This window comes from Cebidichthys violaceus, unplaced genomic scaffold (assembly GCF_023349555.1).
Source record: "Cebidichthys violaceus isolate CVI_PGR_0920_01 unplaced genomic scaffold, fCebVio1.0.p SCAF_22, whole genome shotgun sequence".
Taxonomy (NCBI): domain Eukaryota; kingdom Metazoa; phylum Chordata; class Actinopteri; order Perciformes; family Stichaeidae; genus Cebidichthys; species Cebidichthys violaceus.
The window spans coordinates 2617254-2644331 of NW_027176395.1; the positions used below are offsets into that span (position 1 = coordinate 2617254).

Genomic DNA, 27078 nt, shown 5'->3' on the forward strand with positions numbered 1-27078 from the left:
TCGGGTTTCTTTCTGCTTTAACGAGGACAGACTCCAGTTTGTGGGAAGAGACACGACGTGGACGTTTGCTGGTGTATTCAGGATGTAGCAAGTCACAAATTCTTTGGAGTTTCATTCGATAAGCCGAGATGATGGAGCCTGCGGGATCTTTATGTACGGTCCCGTCGCAGGATGCAATGTTTTCACACACACACACACTCGCTTCAGATCCAAATAAAGACACTCTCTCACACACACACACACACAAACACACACACACACACACACACACACACTCGTCGGCACACGCTCGCTGCCTGTCTCAATGCAAAACACGATTGGCACAGATTATCAAAATAAATACCCTGGAAGCTTGGCACTATGCAAAAGAAACTTCACATTTTTGAAAGAAATCTTATAAAAAACTATTGAATAATCTCAGTCTACTCCACGTTGTCGTTATCCTCACTATTACTTATATACTATATGCTGATGAAGGTTACACCAGTGTCGTAAACCTCTGAATGACTTAACTACCACTGAAACAATATATGCTCCTATTCAAATAGAATTTTTTTTTTTTCCACAAACGTACATCGAAATGAAGTATCTAACATCTATCGGACTACAGATAGTGCTGTGGTCTGGTATGCATCTCTTTATAGTGCCTCTTCGTCCCCCCCCCTCCTCCTCCTCCTCTCTCTTCTTTCAAACAATCAGTCCCTTAAAAGTAATCTCTGGAACCCAGAAACAAAATCTCTTTTAGTTCCTACGAACAGATACAACGTTTTTTTTTCATTTTCATCCCACCTCAGACAGATGTTTCTGCGTCTGTGTGGACGTCTCGTCAGGACGGATTACCTCACAGGTGTCCCTCCAGGATGCTGGTGACAGCCTGGTCCAGTGAAGGGCCTGACGTGGCCCTGGTCGGGGCTGCTGAGGGGCCCTGCAGGCGCTGGAGCTCCAGGATGCTGTCGATGGCACTCTGTAGATGTTCGCTGAGCATGTTGTCCTCTTGGAGGGGGGGAGGCGGCGGGCTGAACCGCTGCTCCGGCCGAGGCGACTCGTCCAACCTGTAGCATTTCAGTTTGGGGGCGCTGACATCTCTGGGAGGCAACTCGAAGCAACCGACCTGTGGCTCTGGCATAGAAAGAGGGTTTGGGGCTTTTGTTTTGGAATAGGGTGCTGTCTGTGGGACGTCCTCTGCAGCGTTGCAGAGCAGAGCTCCGTTGGAGCCCTCCTCGTCGCGCTGAGGACGCGGCGGCGCTCCGTTGGGTGCCTGAGAGTGGCGTTCGCTCACAGCTCCGCCGCCGTTGGTCAGCTGCCCCGTGTGGTCCCTCTTGAGTCCCGGGTCGCAGGCCGAGTTGTGAACCACCTTACGGGAGCCGGACTCCTGCTTGATGGTGAGCCTGAGAGCCCCGCGGGAGCTGGAGCGGTACGTCTTCAGTCCCGGGGGACGGTCGGACAGTCTGGTCCAGGCTGGTGGAGGAGAGGGGCTGCCGGAGGCGCAGCGCTGGGAGGAGCCGGAGGAGGGGGCACCGTGGGGGGAAGACGCTGATGTAGCCAGGGCCGTCATAAAAGACTCTGGAGTGAGGGAAAAAAACACAGAATAGATGAAACAACGTCGCTCATTTTTAATGCTCTAAAGCCGTCATCATTACAAACACGCTGAGCAAGCAGGTTCTAAAATCCCCTAATCTAGCCATGCAGAGAGGTCAGTCACCATCTCACATATGTCGGGCTGTATTACAGCCAAATGTGTTTAAAAAAAGACAGAAAATGTGTGATTTTTGTCAAATTATTTTTTATGTAATGCCGAAGCATCTTCAGGGTAAAAGACTCAAATCTAATATTTATTATATATTTTTTTAAATATAAATATTTTCAAACCCTTGAGTGAATCATATTGTAATGAAATCAAATATTGCGATATTGTGATTTTTCTCAGAAAATCTTAAATTCATAATAAAATGCTCTCTCTCTGTCGCCTCTACTTCCTGCTGTGGATGAGGATTAACTTGCTTCTGTACGTTGAGTCCTGTTCTGTTAGCATTTTGCTCTCAAATCCTCTTATTTTTTTCAACAAAACTGTTATTTTCCATGCTCTATATTAGAATGACTATGCAACAAAAGAAACACATTTGCACCAATGTCTATTAATGTGCACTGCACAGTGAAATAAATGCTCGCGTTAACTATCATTTGCCATTCGTATAATTATTATTCCTTCAGACGTCCAGCGGCAGCTCAGCCTGACATTTAACAGTTTTCAAGAGCTCTCCTCCCCTTTTCCAACTTGTTTTAATTAACATAACCGCCCTGCTTTAATTTGATCTTAACCTCGCGCATGTAATTTTCTCGTCACCATGCAGAGTCTCACTCAGCATGACCCCCGCTCCACATTTACACAGCTTAATTACACATTCACACCTGGGAGCTATTCCGGAGCAAATATGGGGGTTAAGTGCCGCGCTCCGAGGCACAAATAAATTAATTCCCACGAAAAGAATTTAGGGGAGTGTCGCTAATTCACATCATTCATTTTCTGTCTCTGTCCTGGGATTTGAAAAGGCATAAAAAACACACACACACACACACACACACGTGATGAAGTAGGCGTTGGTGGTGGTCTACACTGACCTGGGTCTCTGCGGACTCTCCGTCTGTCCTCTGCTAAAGCGCATCGCTCAGCTTGGAGGAAGAGACGCTCCAGCATCACCATCTCTGCTGACGGACTCTCCTGCTGTGGAAACCAGTGAATTTCCCATCACACACACACACACACACACACACACACACACACACTAACAAATCAATGCTGCCTCCTGAACAGAACACGCCTGCTCTCAGAAGTAGTTCACTGGACAGAGGAAGAAAGCTGTGTGTCGATTCTCACCTGGGCTTCTCTCACCAGTAGCTGCCTGTATTTGTTGACCATGTCCTTGGTGCGTTTCAGCAGGAAACCGGACACGGTGTCAAACTCCTGGTCCACTGTGAGCAGAGAAACATCATCATCATCATCATCATCATCGTCATCATCATCATCATCATCATCATCGTCGTCATCATCAACTGTTACTTTTCAAGCAAAAATACCAAATATCTTCTTCTCAAATGTGAGGATTTGAAGCTTTATATCTGTGATGGTAAACTGAATACATCCTGGTTTTTGATAATCATTTGTTTCGTAACACTAGCCATCATATATCAGAGGTGGACACTTTGACTGGCACCAATTTTTAATTAAAAGCTAGATATATTCTGTATCACCCAGGGTATAATAGTGATATGAACCATGTCTATAATTCATGTGATGTTTATGTAATTTAATATCTTTTTTTTTAATCAACTAAGTTGCTGCTGTCACTTGTTTTAACAACAGATAATTCATTTTTTTGGAATGAATTCATTTATTTATAAATCATTGTCATCCATCAACCAAAGCTCACGGACCTAAATTGAAGTCCTCCTGAGTGGGCAGGTGACCGGCGCAGCTGTGGTACGGCAGCATGCGTCTAACGGCGTCCTTCAGCGTGGAAAAGGCCGGGCCGGTGAAGGGGGTCTGAACCGCTGCGTGGTCCAAACAAATCTGCTGCTGGAACCTGCAAGGAACACAACGGAAGGATTCTGCTACAGACGGGTAATCAAACACCCGTCTACTCTCTATTGCTGACTGCAACGGTTATTCTGGGCAGAAATGTACCGCTGGTCCTTTGTTGGCCTCCGAGTTCTCTTAAAATACAGAGGAACCGATCACAATGTAGACGGCAGCTTCTGTGTTTGTTCCACAGAGAGCCAGAAAACAACCAGGACCGTGCATGAAAGCTTTTCAGCCTCAGAGTCAGTCTGATGAGACACAACTTTATTTAGGAGAGCACAACATAAAATAATAAAGGTGTTAGAAATACATTTTGACACAAGATTATGTAATAATCCACGTGCCATCTGATTTTGTACTTTCAGTTTTGCAAAACTCCAAAAAAAAGCTCTTTATTTAATTGGCAATCCTTAAAGGGGACAGATCGAGCTTTAAAAATATGTATATTTTTCTCTTACTATCTGTCTGAATATGTTGAAACTGTAAATACATTTTATTTTTCCAATGTTGCCACAGACGCCTAGTTTGTAATACTGCCAATCTATAAATATTGTAATACTCTCAATAGATAGGGACATCTATTCAAATTCAAAGTAGTAGTAGTAGTAGTACCCACAGTAGCAGTAGTAGCAGTAAATAGTAGCAGGTGTAGAAACGGTAAAATGAATCCTCTCCTCAACGACTCGGATTAAAAAAACATTACTAAAGGATCAGATTGAATTCATGTGTGTGAAACCAGCCAGCTGTTGATACATTAATAAAGTAGTCTTACTGAGGACAGAAAGCTTCTTTGTAGTATATCCAGAAGTACAATACTGAATAATCCCTCGAGTTGTTGAAGAGTCATTGTGTTTTAAATGAAATGGAAGGTCGGCTTTGGGCTCTTATTCATCATCTTTTACTGCTAAATGGGAAGCATGAGTACAAATCCTTTACTTTCAATCCTACTTGCTACGACAGACAGACAATCTATTTCTCACATTTCTTTTGATTTACAAAAGCTCTTAAATGTAGTGGTTAACAGTATTCTGTACGCATGTTATCACACACTTTCTTTCTAATATATGTTGAATTGTTTGGACCGCTTCCGTTTCAGCTACTTTTCTACTCCTTAAAAGGAGATTATGTGAGTCTGAGACTCGTCCTCCACGGTGTCCTTCAGCAGCACAGAAGGTCTTACCTGTGCCTGCGCATTGCTGGTGTGAGCCTCTCCTCTGTCTGCTGCTCCAGAGGATCTGCCAGCTGGCAGCCAGAAAACACATTTTGGATGAGATCAAAGGACGGAGACAGGGGTTGCGATTTCAAGTCATTAATGATGCGTTTGCTGCATTTAACAAATAATCACTTCAACGCTTTCAATACCGGAGCCAATTCAGGTTTCATCCGGAGGGGAAATCATTCTGACTCATTACAAAACATTTTAAAACCCGTTTATTCTCAGAGGAAGACAAAGTGCACTCGTGAAATGTACAGGTTTGTAGTTTCTAAAACGTGAATATGTTCTGGTTTTCTTTGCTGTCTATGATTGTAAATTTAATATCTTTGGGTTTTAAACTTTTGGTCGGACAAAGCAAACAATAAGATATCTTTACAACATGTATTATAGTCTGTTCTTTTTTGGATTACATTGATATAAAGGACTTCTTTTACAACATTTAAAATGACATGATTAAAATACATAATTACATTTTGGACAACATGTTGCGTTTCTCACCTTGGTGCCAGTGTTCTGGCTCGTCTGGATGGGGCCGGGGGCCCCGTGGCCCTGGACACCCGGGGCTGCAGGAGAGGGTGGATGGACATCGAGAGTAAACGCTTTACTCTCCACGACCAAGGCAGCTGTTGGCTCTGAAAAAAAGGGGGACGCAGGGACGGTGATTGATTTTCAGATCATAATAATGTGATGGTGAAGAGTAAAGCGATCATTGTTTGAATGAACCGCTCAGTGTCGGGCTTGAATTGACACTCACTGTTTTGTGTGTGCTGTTGGACAGCGGACTCGTCTCCTCCTTTGGAGAGACAAGCAGACGCAGCTGTGGGATCAGACTGCTGCTGAGGCACCGAGACACGCAGAGTGGGGGGGCTGCTGTGGACTGGAGCGTTGACCGAGGACTGAGGCTGGGAGACGGACGGCTGGACCTGGAGCTGGGGCGGAGGCTGGGAGACAGACGGCTCAATCTGCACCTGGTTCTGGGCAAATAAGGCCTGTGAGACCCGGAGCTGGTGAGGGACCTGGTACTGGACTTGGGGCTCGATGCGAGTCTGGGGAGCTGTGACCGAACCCTCGGGTCCAGGCGGAGGGATCTGAGGGGAGAAACTGGTCGGAGCTGGTCTCTCCGTGTCCCGGATGGGAGACGGGGAGCAGATCAGCGGAGTGTCCACCGAGTCCGAGCGAAGCGGAGAAGCCTCGACGCACTGGTCGGACATCGCGGTGCGGGCGTCCTGACCCGAGACCGCGTGGGTCTGTGGTTGAGTCTCTCGCTCGTTGGACACCGGGGAGGCGAGCGACTCCATCGGCACCACTGGCAGCGATCCGACCAACAGTTCAGATGTGATAGGAGAACTAAGTGCTTGCTGTGGTAGAAATAAGGAATAACAACAATTAGATCAATCTCATTGAGGTCAGCTAATCAATGGTGTTTCTCTTCTGAACTTGTCATAGCAGGAAAAGCACAGGTGTTACTCATAACAGTGACGTTTCTATTCAAGTGTCCCTGTGAGCCAGCATGCACAATACCAGGAAGATGAAATCAAAGCAAAGCTAAATGGAACCCAGCCATTGTTCATTTCATTTCCACCTGTGACTTGTCTAAATGTCTTCTGTGGAAAAAGCCACAGTACATAAGACAATATGATTGAAACATTTAGTTGCTAAAAAAACAACTTTTATCTTCTTAAATATCACTGTTTTAATTGATAAAATGAGAAGACATAGTCCAAGTCGAATAAAGTTCAGTGCAGTTAACTGTGTTTCACTGTCACGCATCTCTTTGGAGACAAGTTTTTCGTGCACATGTCATTTTCACACCAGTGACACTTTATTGTCAGCGTTAAAGTGAAACTGTGAAGCTGCTGGTGTGGCAGAGCTCCAGAGAGGTGACACAGGAAGTGATGCATGTTGACTCTGTACATGCACAGGGGAGTCTGTGATGTGTGTGTGTGTGTGTGTGTGTGTGTGTGGGGGGGGGGGGGGGGGGGGGTGACATCTAACTCCATTACTGATTTAATGCACCACCCGGCAAACACGCAAAGGGACCCAAATCAAACACACCCCTCGATAACAGTGACCAAACAGGTGCATGCAATCATGCTGCTTGCTGAGGAACTTCTACCTTCACTGAGGTGTGTGAGGATTTTCTACTGTTTCTAACTAGCGCTGTCAAAGTTGTGAATGTAGAGCTGTAGTAATTTATTTCTAACTTTTGTTTATGGTATCTCAACCTTTTTAGTTTTGAAACACTAACATTTAAGTTGTGTTGTCTTCACAGCTGTTTCCAGTAAAAAAACTCCCGCCCTAAACCTTTATTAGAAGTGTGTTTAGCTTGCTGCATAGCTGTGAAACTGCACACATAGGGTGGGCGGAAGAAGAATCATATCCTCTCGATATGAAATCTTACTGATACTATTAGAAACACTAAGGAGGAGCACTGTTACCGACATACAAATGTAATGCAGGAATGTGTCGAAGCTCTGACCTGTTGCAGATGTTGCATAAAGGCCTCGTTCTGACTCATGGAGTGGGTCACTTCCTCCACTGCTTGGGTCATGTCTGCTGGGGGCATCAGGAGTTTAGGGATCTCCGCAGCTGGATCGGGGGCCAGAGGTGGTTCGGGGGGAGGCTGCAGGACTGTGATCACGGGAGGAGGGGAGGACTGCAGCCCCGCAGAGGCGGGCTGCACCGAGACGTGCTGGAGGACATGTCCATAGGGCTGCGGCAGGCGAACAAATAGACATCAGAGAGGAGTCGTTAAAGCTGAGTGTACATGCAAAACGCCTGTTTTAACATCACAGACTGAGGTCCAACGTGCTTCTGAAGGACACTCGAGACACTTCCTTCGCTTAAGGTTAAAGGACAGCCTGTTATATCCGCTGAGCCACAGGCACCACCAGTATATTTAGTGAGATTCAGCTATTTAACTACAAATCCAGTGTATTTTGTGTTTTTCTGTCCACTTGTAAATGCACGTTGTACAGTTTAGAGTTTTTGGACGTTTTTTTCCACCATTGGAGACTTCCTCTGAGAATGAAAATCCCTTAATTGACACTTGAAACTTGTGTAATCCCTCCATCATAGTGGACATCAAGTCTGCATGATTATTTTTTTGTCAACATTGCATTATCATAGCGTGGTAAGGCAACGGATTTGACGAGGGAACGTCAGCGATCTAGTGTTGCCCTTTCCATAAAGACAGATAAAACAAAAAGAACAGTCAAAATTGAATCTGCAGATATCCTGACTTCCAGCTTTAAAAACATTGGATCCTACACTTCCCATAATCCAACTTTCCTTTCAACCTTTTCTCACTGTTAGAAGCCCACGTCTTTCAAACACTGTGTTCTCAGTTTGTAACAGACTTTCTGTTGACTGTTTTTCTTCAAGTTTAAGCAAAGATGTCGCAGGACTGTAATAAGCTTCGTCCAATCATTTCATCCGGCCTGAATGTATTGATTGGACAGCCTGTCTGTCTGTCTAACTAAAGAGTTGACAACACTGGGCTGGATTTTTTTATCTAGTGTACTCTTGCTATACCAACCCTGCCTTTAGTGCAGACTTCAATGATGTTCACTGCGTTGGATTGCATCATCCAAGCAAGTTTCATGAGTTTCACCTGATTTTAATGCTGCACAGAAATAAAAGGAAACCTTTTGCCTGCAGCATTGAGCAAAAATAGATTGAAACCACTGAAATAGCAGCATGGTTTGTCATCACCGTGTAAAACGACTTGCCGGGACAGAAGTGGCAGCTCACCTGCGATAGCTGGTGGAACGTCTCCTCTGAGCCGGTCCTCTCCTCTTGCATGGCTCTCTCTGGCAGCAGCACCACGGAGGCCTGCTGGAGGCTCAGCTGTCCTTCTGTCACTCCTGTCTGAGCCTGGGCGGCAAAAGGCAGACCCTGAACTACTGAGGGGCCGTTGACAATCGAGATGGAAGTGAGATCTGGGGTCAGCACCCTTGAACTGTTGATCAAGGTAATGTGGTTTCCGAGAGCGGGACTGTGGACCAGGGTGGTACGCTGCCCCTGCCCTCCTGGAGTGTAGGTTCCAGCCAGCTGTGCTGGCATCTGGAAGACAGTAGGGGGCGCTGACTGTAGCTGCAAAGGTCCTGAAAGCACAGTGGCCTGGCGGAGCGCTAGCTGCCCTGAAGGGGTGGTGAAGACGGGGCTGAAGTTCAGCTGTCTCTGGGGCACAGTTAGGATCTGAGAGCCTTCTACCAGCTGCCCAGTGGAGGCGTTCACACTGTGGAGCGACGAGCCGTGGTGACTGGGGGTCAGCAGCGGTCGAGCTGTACTGGCAGACTGGGAGATGGTAACGGGGGACTGGCCTGGAAGAAGGAACTGGTTTTGGCCTTGGAAGAGTCCCTGAGGCTGGAGCACAAAGGAGCCACCCTGGTTGACCAGCTGCAGGCTGACCTGTTTGTGGAGCTGCTGGGAGGGCTGCGCTGGTGGAGCCGCAGGCTTTTGGCCTGGAGGTTGGGAGAGTAAAATATTTGGTGAGGCAGTCCCAGGGAGAAACGTAAGACCTGGCGTGTGTTTTTGCCCAGAAGGCTTGGGGCTAATCTGAACCAGTCTGGGCTGAATGCTGATGGGCAGCTTGGGTTGAATGGGAAGAGGGGCGCGCTGCAGGATGAGGCCCGGTGCGGCTGCTGCTCTCAGGGTCGGGGTGATAAGGGGACGACTGGTCACACTGGGGACGGCCTTGTGGATGATCATGCTGGACGCCTGGGCAGGAGTCAGAGAGAAGGAGGTCTCTGGTGAAGCGGCGGGGAACACGTTCCCAGGCAGGAGCCCCATGAGCTGAGGAGGGGCAGCGGGCTTTAGAGAAGGGCAGCCTGGCCCGACAGCCAGGAGGGAGGGCTGGGGAGGCTCCACCGCTGCCTGGGTGTCTCTGGGCAACGCCTGAGTGATGGGCAAGGTCACGGATTTGGGTATGAATGGCACGGTGGGTGGGGGGAGGAGAGGGGCAGGTGAGTACAGGGACAGGCTGTCCCCGGGTTGGGCCAGCTCTGCCTCCAGAGCCATGGTCTGCTCGGTGATCTCGGCCTCCTGCAGGCTCTGCTGCAGGATATCACATGCCACCTCTGCCTCCTCCGCTTCCCCCTTCTTTGGCTCGAATGCGGCCTCCACGGGCGTCCCACCCCGCACCACCTGTTGGTCTTCTCCTCCCTCCGGCGACGACAGGAGGGCCTCCTCCAGGAAGGACAGGTCCACACACTCGGGTGGAGGTGTGTCTGGGGAATCCCTGCCGTCTCCCAGCAGAGAGACGGGGCTCTGGAGGAGGAAACAGCGGGAGATGAAGAGGGGGAGAGAGAGAGAGAGGTGAAGAAAGCAGGATGAAGGAGAGAGAGTGAAAACGAGGGGAGAATTGTGTGATTATCAGGAGTTAACAGGAAGCCGTTTCAGGCACAGGAGAGAAAAGAAGGGAAAAAAAATCATTCTCCTGGGGGGGGGGGGGGACGCTGGTTGTTGTGACGCTGCTGGCTGTGGATCCAGACACTCACCGGGGCATCTGTGAAGAGGGAGGGCTCCCCAGAGGAGGAGCTAATGAGCAGGTCTTCAGTCTGCAGCTGGTGGGATGAAATCAGTCGTTTTTTTTAGGTTGGGCTCACAAAGTCGCGGCGACAAATGAACGCAGTGTTACATTACGACTCTCTTTTCACTCTGTCGGCCCTCCTCCACTCATCTCACACCACTGTGTGCCAAGAAAGATTCCCACCTCGAAATTATTATTTGCACTATTGATTTTTTTTTTTTAAACAGGATTTGAGTCCCTCTCTATTTCAGACTCTTATGTTACCTCATTGGTCCCATGAAGGAAGTCGTTCAGGGCTTGGGGGTCACTGCGAAGACAAAGAGAAATCACGATTCAAATTGGTGAAATACTTTTTGAATATTCCAAAACAAGTATTTTGCACGTCAAATAGCAGAATAAGAGGACATTAGAGCGCATTAAATCCTAGACCCTGTCCAGTTTATTTAATAACAATAATTACTTTTGATCATCTGGACAAAGTTGATTCTGTTGGATGCAAGTACGAGTCAAACAGACTCACCACAAAACATCAAGTAGACAAGTCCCATCTTCATCCTCCATGTCAACTACGAAGAAGAGGAGGACAAATGTCATCACGTTTGAATTATTAGGATGAAGGATGAATCAGTGAAGGAAAGCCACACCTTTTTATGGCTGCAACTACTTCCATCATCGATGAAATGATCTTTATGTTGGTTATTACAGACGGCGAACCCGTTGCTCTCTGGACTGCACTGACACAAAGTTCATTTAAAAACAACTTAAATACATCTGGATTTGGATTAGCAGTCTTCTAAAGCATCTACTTGTGTCTTATTAATGTCTGCTTATTGAGGTTTGTACAATATTTGCCCTTCTGTTCTCTTCTATAGACCTAAAGCTAAACTGATTCTGTATAAATGTCTTCAATTAATCAATCGTTTGAGCTATGAAAACCCAGAAAGTTGTGAAAAATGCACGTCACATAGTTCCCAAAACCATCTTTAAATGGCTGGTTGTGTTTGACCAACAGTCCAGAATCCAAAGAAATTCAGTATGCGATGATGTAAAACGTTTGAGAAGCAGCAAGCGGGGACTGATTCGAGTTTTTGCTTGATAATTGACTGAGATGATTGATTATCAGAAATTAACTTTTGTTCAGGTCAGTGATTCCCAACCTTTTTGACCTTTACAGCCACTTGAGAAGTTCAAAAGAGTGATTTTCTCTCATTGTTTCATTTGAAGTAAGAGGTGAATCTTTAAAATCTATTTTATATTTTGTGGAATTATGAAACTTGTGGGTCTCAAACCACAGGAAGAGAATCCCTGGACAGAACATTTTAAAGTGAAAAGAATGAATCGGCTTGTTATTCTCTCTCCTCGTGACTCGTGTGTCCACTTCCCAGACCGCAACACGAACCTACTTCATAAGTGAGAGGCCCCATACAGAGCGGTCGAGCTGAGTTCTGGTGGTGGCCTCATGGGAAGTCGTGGCCGGGCTTCAGTGTCTGGAGGTGGAGGGATGCCAGACCGAGGCGGCGGGACGGAGACGGAGACGGGTCCTCCCTCTGCTGCTGGAGCATTGCTGCGTCTTCAAGGCGGAGAGGCTGGAGGGTGAGGAGAGAGGGGTGAGGAGAGGGGAGGCACAAACACACCACCACATGCTGTCAGGTCACTTGAGGTTACCAGCAGCCAAAACACATTCTCATCTCAGCGGTGAGACACAAGATCAATACATGATTCATCAGTTTTCTCCTCCGGCTGTGCAGCGCTGCTGCTGGTGTGATCGGACAAACTGAAGAGGAGGAGGAGGAAGGGGTGGGGGGGGGGTCTCTACCAATAATCGCATCGATTATGATGCCGATGAGGAGGAGAAAAATGGAAGCTATTGTTGTGTCTATCGCAGACATGAGACCTGAACGCCTCGGCTGTAAATAGACGGCTCCCCCTGCGTCTCGGATGCGACTCGTCCTCTCCTCATGGCTGAGAGAGAGAAACAAGAAGCGATGTGGAGGAGAAAGCTCGGAACACTTCAAGCCAATTATAACATTACTCACTGCCTCGCGCTCAGTCTCCAGGGGAGGTACCTTTTTTTTTTTTTTTTAAATAAACAAGACAAACCTCCCACTCCGATCCCGCTGACATTATTATTATTATTTTGTTTACAACACGACAACCGCATTAACACCCTCGAGGTACCGCATCGCCCAATGAAATCCAGGCAGACGACCCTCATCTAAACCTGCAGCGGCAAAGTGCATGCTATTCTCCGGCGATAACAGGACCGGGATCCACTGATGCGGTTCGCAGGTTACGTAAGGTGAATGTGTGTTCATGTGAAATGAATGTCCCAGACGATGCGGGACGCGGAGCCGCTGTTTGCTCCTTGTGGTCCTTTTTTTCTGATTTATTTTTTATTTATTTTATTATTTATTATTATTTTTTCCTCCTCCCTGAGCGGGACCACGGCAGCTGACGCCTGCTGTAAATCATATCGCGGTAACAAAAGATGCCTTGTGTTAAAAATATCATTTCCACGCTGCCAGCCCCCGAGCGATTCCCTTATCGTTGTGCCATTAGAGTAATTCCGCAATTCAACCCCCCAAAAAAAAACAACCAAGAGGAGGGAGAGAGAAAAAAAACTCACCCCTTCTTTGTGGTTTATTGTCCTGTCAAGCGGGCCTCTGCGCCATCGATTCTCACTCAGTGGTCTTTTCAGATGCTAAAAGGAGGAGAGGGGGTGGTGGTGGTGGATGGGGTAGGGTAGAGTAGGGTGGGATGGAGGAGGAGGAGGAGGAGGGAGGGGGGGGGGGGAGGGGGGGGGGTACCGGAGTGGGTGTGAGAAACAGACTGGGAGAGCCGATCACAACACAAAGGTGGAGAGAGAGAGAGAGAGAGAGAGAGAGAGAGAGAGAGCGAGAGAGAGAGAGAGAGAGAGAAAAAAACAACAACTAGAGAGGAGGCGAGGATCCAGATTCAGAAGAGGAAGCTGGCCGCCTCCTGCGCTGCGTCAGGCGGCACACTCCGCACATGTCCCCGCACTTCAGTGTGTGTGTGTGTGTGTGTGTGTGTGTGTGTGTGTGTGTGTGTGGAGCTCTTTAATCCCCGATACAGATGTTTTATTTGCCTACACTTTATTGATTTCCTCTAGAGAACTGAGAATACTTTCTGGTGGTAAAAAAAAATCAATATCTAGAGACGTGCTAATTTGCCACTGTACTGTGCCTAAAGGAGGAAATTACCATGTGGAGCACATTATCATCCTAAATGACACTTTACTGTAAGCTGTTAAACAGGGAGAAAGAAGGAAACTGCTTGGGGGGGGGGGGGGGTGAAATGAGATATAAAATAGTAATCAGGGAAAAAAAATGAAATGAGAAAAGAGGCAGCTCGGAAAGAAAAATAAATATGTTTTAAATGTTAATCCCACAAGTCAAGGCAACCAAATATTTCCAGGTAATCTACCACTTCATCAGTGTTAACGAGCAGATTATCATGTGCACTATATAAAGCAAACTAAGCACTTTTTAACAGTAATTAGCCTATACTTTAAAGAATAAAAAAACTAACTGAGATGTCATGGTGGTAAACAAACATTTTTTTTCCAGGCAATTATATAAAAGAAACAAGATTCCCAGACTTGCTTATTTATAACTGTATTGAGTGAAAACTGAGTTTCTATAGTCGGCACTTAACTGTCAAAGAGGAAGAAAGGGTGAAAGAAAAATCAAGAAACCAAAGGAAGAAAGACAATTTCATGTTTAATCTCATTCTCACACTGACAGTCTGTTTTGAACGAACCAAAAAAAATATTCTTCCAAGGCACAGTTAGAAGAAATAAAATCAATATTTCGAGACACGCTTGTTTGCCGCTGTATTGATGGAAAAATGAGGAAACGTGCACGACACCAAAGCAAATTGACATCCTCAGCAACACTTTACAGTCAACAGCACACTGAGGAGGGACAAGACCGAACACAGAGGGACATGTGGAGGGAGGACCCGGTCATGCTTCAGGTTTAATGTCCAGGAAACTGGAAAGAATGAATCCAGGGAGTCAAATAAAATAATCAATGGTTCAAAATGCTCTTTTTCAAAAACTGGAAATTAGCTTGAGCGAGACGGCAAAACAAACGGTTATCCTTCGTAGCACTTTTCTGCAGTGGAGGTGACAGAAATTTAAAAAAAGATGAGACAAAATATAAATACAGAAATGACGAATGAGACGATAGAAAAACAAAAACCACAGAAAACAAAGGAAACCAATGGAAGGATAATTTCATTCTTACAAGGCCCAGCTATTAAAAAAAAAGAAGAAATCTTTAAATTTCTTTTAGGAAAAAGAGAAACTCAATTCAGAAATGTTTTTTAAGGAAACTTTATTAATAAGGCAAACATTAAAACACACCACCCCTCTTGAGTAAAAAAAACAAAAACGTTGTCAAAAACTTCTTAGAACAAGTTACTCAAACCATTTGAACACAAGTTGCAGATCGTAAATCATATTGCCCCCCCCCCCCCACCAGGCTTCACTTGGCTGCCTGCTGGGCCTGGCGGCGGAGCAGAACGTAGATCTTCTCTTTGATCCAGTCCTTGTTGTACGGCTGGTACGTCTGTGTGTCGGCCCGATACCTGAGACAGACATGATGAAAAACTACATTCAGTTTCAGGTTCCTTTTTCGGCTTAGCTGCTCTGGAAGCTCAGTTTCCAGGGGCTCAAGGGCACTTCAGCAGAGTGGTCGCTTGTATACACAGGGGCTTGAACCTCCCAACGGGATCACCCACATTAACGGGGCTCCGGGCTGAATCCTTGTTCTACGAGATCGATGTTCTGCATCATTGCAACAACAATAACAACAACAACAACAACAAGACCCTCTTGCAAACCTGCTGGTGCATTACGAGGGGTTTATCCTCCCCAATACATCATATGTTTGAACAATATGATAAAGCAGAAATATTGGTAAAAATAATGCAACGGTAGATCTAGAATACACCACCAGAAAAAAAACAAAAAACTGATGCACACATAACATATTTTCCTATTGTATTAGTACACAAAATGCAGTGTAATGACAATGGAGCAAAGATGTATGTGCACAACTTAATTGAATTGAACTTTAAGTGTTCTGCATGTGTGCTCCTGTTTAGGACCGTGACGCTGTCAGAGGATTGTAAGTGAACTTCTACTGGTCTACTGGGACGGCCCACATGGTGAACCCTCTATGTGGAGGCAGAGACTTCAAACCTCTGTAAGGTATCATTTATACTTATTCATGTATCCAGTGAGGAGATGTAATTAAATAATGAGCTTCTGTACAAAATGCAGAGTATTCTGATTGGACATGTTTTGACTAATAATGGAGGACTTTGTGTAAAATGTAACCATCTTTAGACCTCCTAAAACGCTCTGGGACACCATTTAACTCGCGGCACACAGTCTTTTCTACACCGTTCACGACATTACTTAGTTTCCTCGTCAAACTTACACCAAGCAGCTGAGGTCGGCCAGGTCATCGATGAAGTCGAACAGCTGGCTGATGTCGTACGTTATCGACGGACTGTTGGGGTTCATTCTCTTTAAATGCTCCTCGTACATCTTGCACACACCTGCGCAGGAGACGGAAGATCCGGTAAATTATACTCATCGATGTGAAACATGTTAACCCAAATCATCTACAATAAATCAGAGAAACAACAGACATAACGCTGAGGAAGTTTAAATTGTTGTGCTGTTTATTGTTAAGTATGTGGCAAATGTAGTTTAAACTCTATGATCAGGCAGATTTTCTGTTGATGACAATGTGTATAACCAATAATCATTACATCTGAGGCATTTCATATAATTTTGTCTTAATAGTGATAAGTTTTTGTCATCTTTCATATTGCACGAGCTTCAATTAATTACTACTAGATTGGTAATGTTTGTGAGGAATATCTGTTAGAAGTAATGAGAATAATGGTGGGTGGTTTTATTTATACCGTCTTACCCTGAATAAAAATAATTTTCCTGACATTCGTATGCACAAACTGCATGCATGTCAACAGTGAATATAAACAGTCAAGTCTTCACCGTAACAGACTAGAATGAAAATGTTACAGTAAGACTGACTTTAAAGGACAGGTAATGAAGTGCATGCCTGTAAGTGACAAGTGCTAGTGTGTCAATAGAGGGACATGCAGCACCCATGTTAATACAGGGAAGACATCTACAAAGTCGTAGGAGTGTTTCGGTCCCTCGGATGAACGGAGCGTGAGGAATCCATCAGCTCACCTTCCATGCACTCGTTGACGGATTCATAGTCGGCGTACGTCCTTCCCTCTGGCCTCTTGGTGGGCTGCACCAGCAGGATGGTGTGAGACTGGAGACAAAGAGACACGAGACATTCATGTTGTCGTCTTGCTTCCAGATGTGACAGAAAATGTGTCACGCAGTCAAATAATGAAACGCACAGTCACAGATGTGACCTGCGTGTTTTACTCCACATTATATCAATATACATAAACATAGTAGTTTGAGATGATTGTACACTAACCAGTAATGATGGGTGACTGTCATGATGTTTAAGGTATGATGGTGGAATATTAGATAAGTAGTAAAGTCTCACTAAGTCTGATTTCGTTGTAATATCTCTTTCTGTTAACATGTAGCTATATTTGTAAGATAATAGTTTTAATAGCATCTACAAAGAAGTCTTAAATCAAATACTGTGCAAACAGACGCAAACCCTGAGCCTACAGCTGAATGTTTATTAAGGTTTATTTTAGCGATAACAAAAGTAGTCCAGTGGTTTAAATAACAAAAATGCTCATAGCTGCGGGGTTAGCGGTACATCTGTCTTTTATTTGTCCGAGTCGGTCCGTCAGGTTGCAGCTGCTCGACTGTAAACGTCCGCACATTCATGCTAACGTTAGCAGAGAGCTATCAAAACACCTAATCCGCAGAAATAAAACCGACACACGGCTTCGACTGCTAATGGTATTCATGAATACACAAACATACGTAGTATAAACAGTGTATCACGACGTACTAACCATGATTTTAATTGTTTTTTCCAGTCGGTGTCCGTCGATTTTCTTAGATCCCTGCTTCTTCGGGGACGAGTTGACCTGTGACACCGGAAGAACAACTTGCCAACTTCCGTTTTTCTTCTATTTGTCTTTAACTTTTTTTGATCTGCGGTGTCTTAAAGGGAACATTGAATCGGAAATAAAATAGATTTATACATCGTTAGACCACCAATAGTGTTATAGTGTAAACTAAATAAAAAAACAAATCTCCGACAACGTTTTGATCCTGAACGCTCCCCGAGTGATAGCGAGAACCGGAAGTAGTTTACAGCAGCGACCGGATGTTCTGTGTGAAGACAGGAACAACAAAGAGGAGAAAGCGCCCGGGTTTTAAACCTACTTGAGAACACACCTGAACACCAAAATCAAGGAAATTAGCTGTCGTTCACAGTAGGTGAATTTACTTATTTCAAACCTGCTATTCAGGAACTATATTTAGTTTAAGTTATGCCAGTAATGTAGCCGTTAGCCACCCAGCGCGGCCGCTGCCTGCTCTGCCGTTATGTGCCATTATTGGCTAACTAGCTATTTTAGCCGTTCTCTAATGATGAAATACCTCTATGAGTAATAAAACCAGTTATTTAAATAATGTTACCGCGGACGAGCTTTCAAGTAGTTACCAAGAAACGTTAGTTATAAATCATATTTAACAATCAATAGTTCACCAGATAATAATTATTAATTATTTCCCGTGAACGTTACATCCCCAATCTTACTTCTGATCTGTATTTGCCATTTTAATGTAAATAAAATGATACCTAATGATATATTTTATTGCAAACATAAAAAAAAAATAGTCCCCACAGGGCTTTACAATCTGGACAACACAGGAAACACCCGATTTTGATTCATTGCTGTCACTGATATACTTGTTGTACTCATTTCATGTGCATTTAAAGTGAATATTGTCTTCTTTTCTCTTTCATCAGGGCAAAATAAGTTGGTTTGCATGTGAGGACAAGTGTCTGCCGAGCCAACCATGGCGAACAATGTAGAAGATATCGAAAACAATATGGTCAGTATGAAAGAATGGGAGCAGAACATCTGTGCCTGTCCGTGTCGATCGATTGGGAAATGGCTGCCTAGTCAGTGATGAAAGAGTCGTCTGTTTCCTCCACAGAGTGTGTGTGTGTGTGTGTGTGTGTGACGCCACACGCACTGCGGAGGACTGATGTTTCACTTGACCTTTCATCCATACAATAAATCATAATTATGGATGGTTATGTTCTGATAAGGGAACATGTTGGACCTCTGAATGAGGAAGGAGAATGCTTTGCTGTCTGCGTTTGTCTCTTACTGTAATCAAAGGCGTGGCCTCGCCTAGTCCACTAGTCAAAGTCTCCCTTTACTGTCACGGGCAACTTTACACCCATAAGCCTTGTTTACTCCATAACAGATGTCAGCAACGTTTCTCTGTCTTGGAACTGCATATTATGGTCTGTAAATTATCAGCTGGGTCATCAATGAGGTCAGACAGCTCAGTCAGGCCAGTATGACATGTTTAGTTTAATACATAACTACAGGATCTCAACACTAGTAATCTCCTGTGACCGCAGTGCTCTACATGTTAATGCTCCTGGCTGTGGCGTAGCACACAGTGAGGTCATTTTATACAGCGGCGCTGTTTAAGAGCGGGAGGCAGCTTTCACCGTTCACAGCAGTGAACCCGGTGAGGTTGCTTCACGTCTGGGCTGCTGCGTGTCTTGACTCGCCTGACCAGCTTTAGTTCACACAGTCTCCTTGATTTGTATTTAGTCCCGATGAGACAGATCCTCTGGGTGAGTGGAAAGGAGTGCAGTGTTGTAATCCTTGGGGGAACTGCTCAAGTGAGCGTCAAATGCAATACATGGATCGTCTGAAAACACTTTGCTTCGGCGCTTGTTTGATTTCTAGAATTTTTGACATTCTAGTGTCAGACTTTCAGAAAGATCTCTGGTTTCTCAAGAGCACATGGTCTGTAAAGATAGACTTTATAGTGGAGATTAATTAAGGGGCCGACAGTGAACCACAATTTCCCCGTTTTGAGTCCGGGGCTCATTTCATAAAAGCGAGCATTGTCTGCAAGAACCGCTAACACAAATTTGTGTGTGGCACCATCACGGTTTACAAATGAAACAAATTGGTAAATTTGCAAGTCCTAGAATGCTCTCGCGTGCTCATGTGTGAGTCACAAGTGTGCCTTTTTGTTTTAGTGAAATTGATCTCAATGAGAGAAACAAGAAATGGTCTTGTGTTGCAAATCACTGATTGCACTTTGGCAAATTTGGTGAAATTGGCTCCGGGCCGGGTGTCTTTTGTTGAACGCCATTTCTGATGTCTCCCCAACAACTTCTTGTCATCTCCATGTTATTTAGTCTCAAATAAAAGCATTAAAAGCCCCCAAAATACTTCAAAAATATTTTAAACAGGAATGAGCAGGGGAGTGTCTGGAAGAAAATGGTCCTGGGGATGACAGAGTCAGTGGGGGTCCCGGGCTTTGTCTATGAACCCGACTGACGACAGGAAGAAGCTGTTCATGTGGCGTGAGGTCTTGGTCCTGATGGACCTCTTCCTCCTGCCAGATGGAAGGGGCTCCAACAGTTCATGTCCAGGGTGAGACGGGTCGGCTACAGTCCTTCTTGCTCGCTTCAGGGTCCTTGAAGCGAACAAGTCCTGGAGGGACGGCAGATTGCAGCCGATCACCCTCTCAGCAGAGCGAATGATGCGCTGCAGTCTGCCTGTTGTCCTTGGCAGTGGCTGCAGCGTACCAGACGGTGATGGAGGAGCAGAGGATGGACTCAACGATGGCGGTGTAGAAGTGCACCATCGTTGTCTTTGGCAGGTTGAATTTCTTCAGCTGACTCAGGAAGTACATCCTCTGCTGAGCCTTCTTGGTGATGGAGCTGATGTTAAGCTCCCTCTTCAGGTCCTGGGTTATGATGGAGCCCAGGAAGCGGAAGGACTCCACCGTGTCGACGGGGGAGTCACACAGGGTGATGGGGGCAGGTGGGGCTACGTTCTTCCTGAAATCCACAAGCATCTCCACTGTCTTTAGAGCGTTGAGCTCTAGGTTGTTCAGACCTCTACCAGGTCACCAGATGGTCAGTCTCCCACCTGTAGACGGACTCATGCCCACCAGAGATGAGTCCAATGAGGGTGGTGTCATCCGCGAACTTCAGGAGCTTGACGGACTGGTGACTGGAGGTGCAGCTGTTGGTGTACAGGGAGAAGAGACGAGGGGAAAGAACGCAGCCTTGGGGGGGGGGGACCAGTGCTGATGGTCGGGGAGGCTGAGACGTGCTTTCCCAGCTTCACATGCTGAAGTCCACAAACAGGATTCTGTGCGTAGGTTTCTGGGGAGTCCAGATGCTGGAGGATGAAATGAAGGAACATGTTGACGGCCTCGTCTACATACCTGTTGGCTCTGTAAGCGAATTGCAGGGGGGAGTGGGTCGGTGAGGGTTTTCAGGTGGGACAGGACCAGGCGTTCAAAAGACTTCATGACCACAGAGGTCAGGGCGACGGGCCTGTAGTCATGAAGTCCTGTGATCCTTGGGTGTTTTTTGGGGACGGGGGTGATGGTGGAGACCTTGAAGCAGGCTGGTACGCGGCATGTCTCCAGGGAGGTGTTGAAGATGTCTGTAAACACTGGAGACAGCTGATCAGCATCACAGCTACTATGTACTCTGGATCTTACTGTATGTTTTAGATCGTCAGAATATCCACATATTACTCATAGTTTATCACTGGTGTGATTATTGGACCACGCCTAGAATACATATTTGATCAACTGGCTTGTTCGTGTTGACTCTGAGACATCCCTGAGTTGTGCGCGCTCTGCTCGGTCTACTATCTGCATGTTTTGAACTGTAATCTAATTAATGTCTGTATGTATTATATTACAAATTCCTAGCGTATAAATAAAGTGAATCCTCTCAACATTCAGGACGAGCAGGAGACCAATGTGGCCTCTGAACCCACCCAGCAGCCACAGGAGGCTGCGGTGACCAGAGCCCGGTCCAGAGGAGGCTCAGGAGCAGGAGCAGGAGGAGGAGGAGGAGGAGGAGGAGGAGGAGGAGGAGGAGGAGGAGGAGGTGATGGCGGAGGCGGAGGCGGAGGCGGAGGTGGCAATGGTAGCGGCCCGGAGCAGAACGGACAGCCCCCCGTTGCTCGGCCTCCCCGCGTGGTGGAGACCGAGGAGGACGAGGACGAAGAGTTGACCCTGAAGTACGGGGCGAAGCACGTCATCATGCTGTTCGTTCCCGTGACCCTCTGCATGGTGGTGGTGGTGGCCACCATAAAGTCCGTCAGCTTCTACACCCAGAATGACGGGCAGAGATTGTGAGTGTTCTAACTCTTTATTGGAAGGATCCAAAAGCTCATTTATTTCTGGTGTTTGAATTAAATGCAGTGCAGCCGCTCAGCCACTAGGTGGAGTTAACGCAATATATATATGTATGTATATATATATATATATATCTCACACCTGCATGGTTGGAATACTGTCATTTCATGAGATCATTAAAGCAGAGTCTGAATCTGGCCGAGGGCTCTTAAACACAACATTTGATATCTTCAGCTCTTCTCCAACCCTAACCTCCCTGAAATAGCAGCGAGCTTCTATTACATTCTGAAGAGAACGGTCTAGACCTGCTCTGTATAAAAAGTGCCCTGAGACCATTGCTGTTATGATTCAGCCCAGTATTTTCTTCATTGCGTTCATCATGTCTTCTATTCTTTGCCGTTTGGACCGCGTTGTCTCCTCACAGGATCTACACGCCGTTCCCCGAAGACACGGACACAGTCGGTCAGAGAGCCCTCAACTCCATCCTGAACGCCACCATCATGATCACCGTGATCATCGTCATGACGCTGGTGCTGGTGCTGCTGTACAAGTACCGCTGCTACAAGGTACGCGCCGGAACCCGTCACAAATGCCGCGGCCCCATTCACTGCGCACCCCAGCGGTGGAACGTACCGGCGTTGTGTTTGTTTTGAACTAGGTTCAAACGGCCTTTTCACAGCAGACATTGTGACTCGCTATGGTAGGAAGAAGCACATGTTGCCTGCATGCAATACAATGCGTTATTTAGTCAATGGGGAGCGATTTCGAACGCAGCCAGGGTGTTTCCCCCTCTCAATCATTCGAGGCTTTGTCTTGCCGAACACGGCCGTGCCTGCCATTTAAAACGGCTTCATTACAGCAAGGTGTGTTCTAACACCCTGTTCTCTCCTGTTCTGTCTGCAGTCATGGCTTACCGGGACACTTCATTGTAACGGAGCCATCGTATTATTAGCTCCATCTGTGTTTGTTTTTTCTCCCCCCGTCATGTAAAAAAAAAAAAACGTCTGCTGTGAGAAGAGACAGATGTGTGAAAGTTGTTCTTGACAAATAGCTGCAACAAAGCTGTCAGTAAAATGAAGACACCGTCCTCAGTGTAATGGATTTTGACTTTGTCCAAACTGTGACGCTTGTTGTGTTTTCCCATTTGTTGTAACTCCACCCAACCTGATTGCCCAGGTAGTTTGAAACCGGCACTATTAAGTGTTTGCATGTACCGATCTGCTGGAACATGAAATCCCCACGACTCTGATCTCTGCGTTCACAGGTGATCCAAGGCTGGCTCTTCCTCTCCTCCCTCCTCCTGCTGTTCTTCTTCTCCTACATCTACCTCAAGTAAGCCGGGAATCCAAGGTTCCCACACACTCTCGTAAATGTGCCGTCGTTCATTTCTTAACAGCGATGTCTGTCTTTGTCCGCGCTCTGTCAGAGAGGTTTTCAAGACCTACAATTTGGCGATGGACTACTTCACCCTGGCGATAATAATATGGAACTTCGGAGTGGTGGGCATGATGTGCATTCACTGGAAAGGACCGCTGCGGCTCCAGCAGGCCTACCTCATCATGATCAGCGCCCTCATGGCCCTGGTTTTCATCAAGTACCTGCCAGAGTGGACCGCCTGGCTCATATTAGCCGTCATATCCGTCTACGGTAAATCCTCCTCTCTCTGCTGCTCTTTTTAAGAAGAAACGTTTTACCCGCCCTTTGAAGATGTTATTTAGTGCACCAATATTCAATCATCTGGTACCTTTTTTTTAGTGCTTGAAGACAACATTCTTTCTTTCAACATCTTAAAGAAAGGAATGGATGTGGAGCCCAAGCCAGACTTATTAACAATGACGTGAAACTTAACATAAACACCAATTCTTATTTATTGTGAGGAGTTATTATTCTTTACTGTATGTATGAAACAAGTGTTGATAAGTGTTGTCATTGGTGTCCTAAAAAGAAGATCTGAAGACCTGAAACGTAAATAAGGAATAAGGAAAAAGAGGAAGTCTGTGGGAGATGGTGATGAAAGCTGGACGTAATGCTCCACCAGGCCGGCAAACACAGCAGTTTATATTCTATAAGCTGTGTTCTTGGGGATAACTTTATTTTATATTGAGGATTGTACTCTTGACACATTAGAAAGGGGTTCAGATAGAATAGGCATCAGAAGAAGGTGCACACCGGCCATCAGGGACAAAGACAGTTTTTACCACATCATTACCATCAGTTTGTAATTAAAATGGTCGTGACATTTTTTTTGTTTCTGCTGTTGAGTTCCTTTTCCCAAGAAGAAATATCTGGCGACTGGAGTTTAGTGGAGATAGATACTAGATCATAGTGATTCTGTCGGCGCACTTATTTAATTGTTGGTGGAAGAAAACCCTTTAGAGAACAAAGAGCGATGAAACATGTGGACCGGATCTCTGTTTCCCCTGCAGTCTGCTTCTTGTCATCACAGTCGTCATGTCGCTCTCAGAGATTCTGCGTTTGGTCTCTCGCAGAGCGCTCTGTCCGGAGACTTAACCTCTCCCGTCTGGCTTCTCTCTCCTCTCACAGATCTGTTAGCGGTGCTCTGTCCCAAAGGGCCTCTGAGGATCCTGGTGGAGACGGCTCAGGAGAGGAATGAGCCCATCTTCCCAGCTCTCATCTACTCCTGTAAGACGGACACTGATTGTGTTACATTACATTACATTACAGTCATTTAGCAGACGCTTTTATCCAAAGCGACTTACAATAAGTGCATTCAACATTGGTAATCAAAAGAACTACTTGTCACCAAAAGTCGTAAGTACATTTCCTTTTCCAACCAAGCATCTAAGAGCATGAAGCAGAGCATAACTCAGAGCCAAAGTACAGTGCAGAAACAAGAAAAACAGTTAGTGCTATAAGTAATACGAATACAATAAGTGCAACAAGCTAGTATGAAAACAATAAGCGCTAAGTGGAAGGCTCAGGGTAGCACTTCCTGAAGAGGTGGGTTTTCAGCCTGCGCCGAAAGATGGGCAGCGACTCCGCTGTCCTGACGTCAGTGGGAAGTTCATTCCACCACTGTGGGGCCAGGACAGAAAACAGACATGACCGGGTCGATCGGCCGCCAGGACCTCTGAGCGACGGGGCAACCGATCGCCCCGAGGCAGCAGAGCGAAGTGGTCGGGCGGGGGTGTAAGGCTTGACCATGGCCTGGAGATAGGAAGGAGCTGTTCCTTTCACTGCCCTGTAGGCTAGCACCAGAGTCTTAAACTGGATGCGAGCTCTTACAGGTAGCCAGTGTAGAGAACGGAGAAAGGAAGTTGTGTGGGAGAACTTGGGGCGATTGAACACCAGGCGAGCTGCAGCTTTCTGGACAAGCCCCAGAGGTCTGATGGCTGACGCCGGGGCTCCGGCGAGTAGAGAGTTGCAGTAGTCCAGGCGGGAGATGACAAGAGCCTGGATGAGAACCTGCGCCGTTTCGTCAGTCAGGAAGGGACGAATCCTCCTGATGTTGTAGAGCAGGAATCTGCAGGAGCGTGTAACGGATGAAATGTTTGCCGAGAATGACAGTTGGTCATCCAGGGTCACACACAGGTTCCTCGCAGTCCGAGTTGGCGTCACCACGGTATCATCAATGGTGATGGACAGGTCCCGGTGCGGGCAACCCTTCCCCGGGAGGAACAGTAGCTCAGTTTTGTCCAGGTTGAGCTTGAGGTGGTGTGTCGTCATCCACTTCGAGATGTCAGCCAAACACGCAGCGATGCGCGTCTCCACTTGGGTGTCACCGGGGGGAAATGACAAGACCAGCTGGGTGTCATCGGCATAACAATGGTAGGAGAAGTCATGCGAGCGAATAACAGAACCCAGAGATGTTGTGTAGAGCGAGAAGAGAACGGGGCCCAGGACTGACCCTTGCGGAACCCCCGTAGTCAGCATGCGTGGTTCCGACACGGCCCCCCTCCAGGTCACCTGGTAGGATCGACCCGTCAGGTAGGATGCAAACAGGGAGAGTGCAGAGCCTGAGACGCCCATCCCCTCGAGGGATGAGAGGAGGATTTGATGGTTCACAGTGTCAAACGCCGCAGACAAGTCCAGGAGAATCAGGACAGAGGAGAGAGAGTTGGCTCTCGCGGCGTGAAGCGACTCTGTGTCACCGCAAGGCGGGCCGTCTCTGTCGAGTGACCCACTTTGAACCCGGACTGGTGGGGGTCCAAAAGGCTGTTTTGGTGGAGATAGGAAGACAGTTGGTTAAAGACAGCACGTTCAAGTGTTTTGGATAGAAAGGGTAGAAGAGAAACCGGTCTGAAGTTCTTGACATCAGAGGGGTCAAGTGATGGTTTCTTCAGAAGGGGGGTGACTCTGGCGGTCTTGAAGGCCGTGGGAAAGCATCCTGAAACAAGAGATGTGTTGATGAGGTGGGTGAGGAAAGGAAGGAGTTCAGTCGCAATAGACTGAAGAAGAGGGGAAGGGATCGGGTCAAGGGAGCACGTGGTGGGGCAGTTAGACGTAACAAGGTTGAGGACCTCGTTAGGGGAGAGAGGAGCCAGAAAGGGTAAGATGGGGCGTGGAGATGGGAGGGAGAGCTGTGGGGGCAGGATTGGACAGGGAGAGAGGGGCTGAGAGAAGGAGGATCTGATATCGTTTACCTTCTTGTCAAAGAAGTTGGCAAAATCATCAGGGAGAATGGAGGAAGTAGGAGGAGGGGGTGGGGGTTGGAGGAGTGAAGTGAAAGTTTCAAAGAGTTTTTTAGGATTGGAAGCAGAGGTTAGGATTTTAGAGCAGAAGAACGCAGCTTTAGCAGTAGATTGAGAGGAGGAAAAAGTGGAAAGAAGAGCTTGGAAGTTAAGAAGGTCCTCCGGGAGTTTTGCCTTTTCTCCATTATTCATAACGTTATTAACATTTCATTGTAATAAAACAGAGATGGGGAAATTAAACACCAGAAGAAGACATAAAGAAGCTAAAATTGCTTTCCCGTTAATCTGCCACTTCAACTTCTATCAGTGCTTAGAAGTCCTTACTTACAACTGAGGCGTCAGCTCCTTTCAGAAACCAACAGCTTTCTGTGCTCACAAGCTGACACATCATTTATTTTCAGTACTTTCACTTAAACTGACAAATCCACTCCTGTCAGCACTGAACTCGTGCTTAAACGCTTAAGTGCTCTCCATTAAATATCCACTTCAACTGCTATCAGTGCTAAAAAAAAGTGCTTTCACTTTAATTCCCCAGTGGTTGAACATCCTTCAAATCCTTTCAGAAACCAACTGCTCTCTGTGCGTTCACTTAAAACAACACAACCTCTCAGTGCTTTGACTTCAGCTCCGTTCAGCACGTTCACTTTAAGTGACTCTTTAAACCTTCTCAGCACTTCAATTACCTTTAGTGCATATCACTTCAGCTACTTTAAAGGTTAACTGACC

The 27078-nt window shown here is 46.3% G+C and overlaps 3 protein-coding genes across 9 annotated transcripts in view; 1 reads left to right on the forward strand and 2 right to left on the reverse strand.

Moving 5' to 3' along the window:
* Positions 1–13046, reverse strand: si:ch211-168d23.3 (BRD4-interacting chromatin-remodeling complex-associated protein). 5 transcript variants are annotated; one of them, XM_068717605.1, is made up of 14 exons: positions 12953–13046; positions 11730–11912; positions 10847–10892; positions 10591–10633; positions 10295–10360; positions 8547–10064; positions 7273–7506; positions 5548–6151; positions 5292–5425; positions 4758–4819; positions 3433–3581; positions 2876–2970; positions 2620–2722; positions 1–1563 (listed from the first exon to the last, which is right to left on the reverse strand). In XM_068717605.1, exons 3-14 carry the CDS (start codon positions 10885–10887, stop codon positions 842–844), a joined length of 3771 nt encoding a protein of 1256 aa, XP_068573706.1. In that variant the 5' UTR covers positions 10888–10892; positions 11730–11912; positions 12953–13046; the 3' UTR covers positions 1–841. The 5 variants fall into 5 exon arrangements, with proteins under 5 accessions (XP_068573706.1, XP_068573705.1, XP_068573703.1 ...); XM_068717604.1 differs by having other exon boundaries at positions 2620–2719; positions 11726–11912; XM_068717602.1 differs by having other exon boundaries at positions 11726–11912.
* Positions 12539–27078, forward strand: part of psen1 (presenilin 1) — an 18409-nt gene continuing 3869 nt past the window's right edge. The window contains exons 1-8 of one of the 3 annotated variants that reach the window (XM_068717608.1): positions 12539–12625; positions 15457–15557; positions 18306–18391; positions 21302–21696; positions 22125–22266; positions 22965–23032; positions 23127–23347; positions 24245–24343. In XM_068717608.1, the coding sequence (XP_068573709.1) occupies positions 18356–18391; positions 21302–21696; positions 22125–22266; positions 22965–23032; positions 23127–23347; positions 24245–24343 (961 nt within the window). In that variant the 5' untranslated portion in view covers positions 12539–12625; positions 15457–15557; positions 18306–18355. Of the gene's footprint in view, positions 12626–15456; positions 15558–17637; positions 17771–18305; positions 18392–21301; positions 21697–22124; positions 22267–22964; positions 23033–23126; positions 23348–24244; positions 24344–27078 lie in introns of those variants that run through there. The other 2 variants (XM_068717610.1, XM_068717607.1) reach the window with 2 other exon arrangements.
* Positions 14668–17421, reverse strand: LOC137877605 (enhancer of rudimentary homolog). The gene is made up of 4 exons (XM_068717611.1): positions 17341–17421; positions 16580–16667; positions 15795–15915; positions 14668–14937 (listed from the first exon to the last, which is right to left on the reverse strand). Exons 1-4 carry the CDS (start codon positions 17341–17343, stop codon positions 14835–14837), a joined length of 315 nt encoding a protein of 104 aa, XP_068573712.1. The 5' UTR covers positions 17344–17421; the 3' UTR covers positions 14668–14834.

What these genes read in the sequence shown, in the direction of transcription:
- si:ch211-168d23.3 (XM_068717602.1), bottom strand. Translation starts at nt 11,750, where the DNA reads ATGGGGCCTCTCACTTATGAAGTAG. An exon ending in TCAGGAGGACTTCAATTTAG is followed by an intron (nt 2,971 to 3,432) that starts GTCCGTGAGCTT and finishes CTCTGCTCACAG; the next exon opens with TGGACCAGGAGTTTGACACC. An exon ending in TACTGGTGAGAGAAGCCCAG is followed by an intron (nt 2,723 to 2,875) that starts GTGAGAATCGAC and finishes TGGTTTCCACAG; the next exon opens with CAGGAGAGTCCGTCAGCAGA.
- LOC137877605 (XM_068717611.1), bottom strand. An exon ending in CGTCAACGAGTGCATGGAAG is followed by an intron (nt 15,916 to 16,579) that starts GTGAGCTGATGG and finishes TCTCCTGCGCAG; the next exon opens with GTGTGTGCAAGATGTACGAG. An exon ending in GCCGACCTCAGCTGCTTGGT is followed by an intron (nt 14,938 to 15,794) that starts GTAAGTTTGACG and finishes TGTCTGTCTCAG; the next exon opens with GTATCGGGCCGACACACAGA.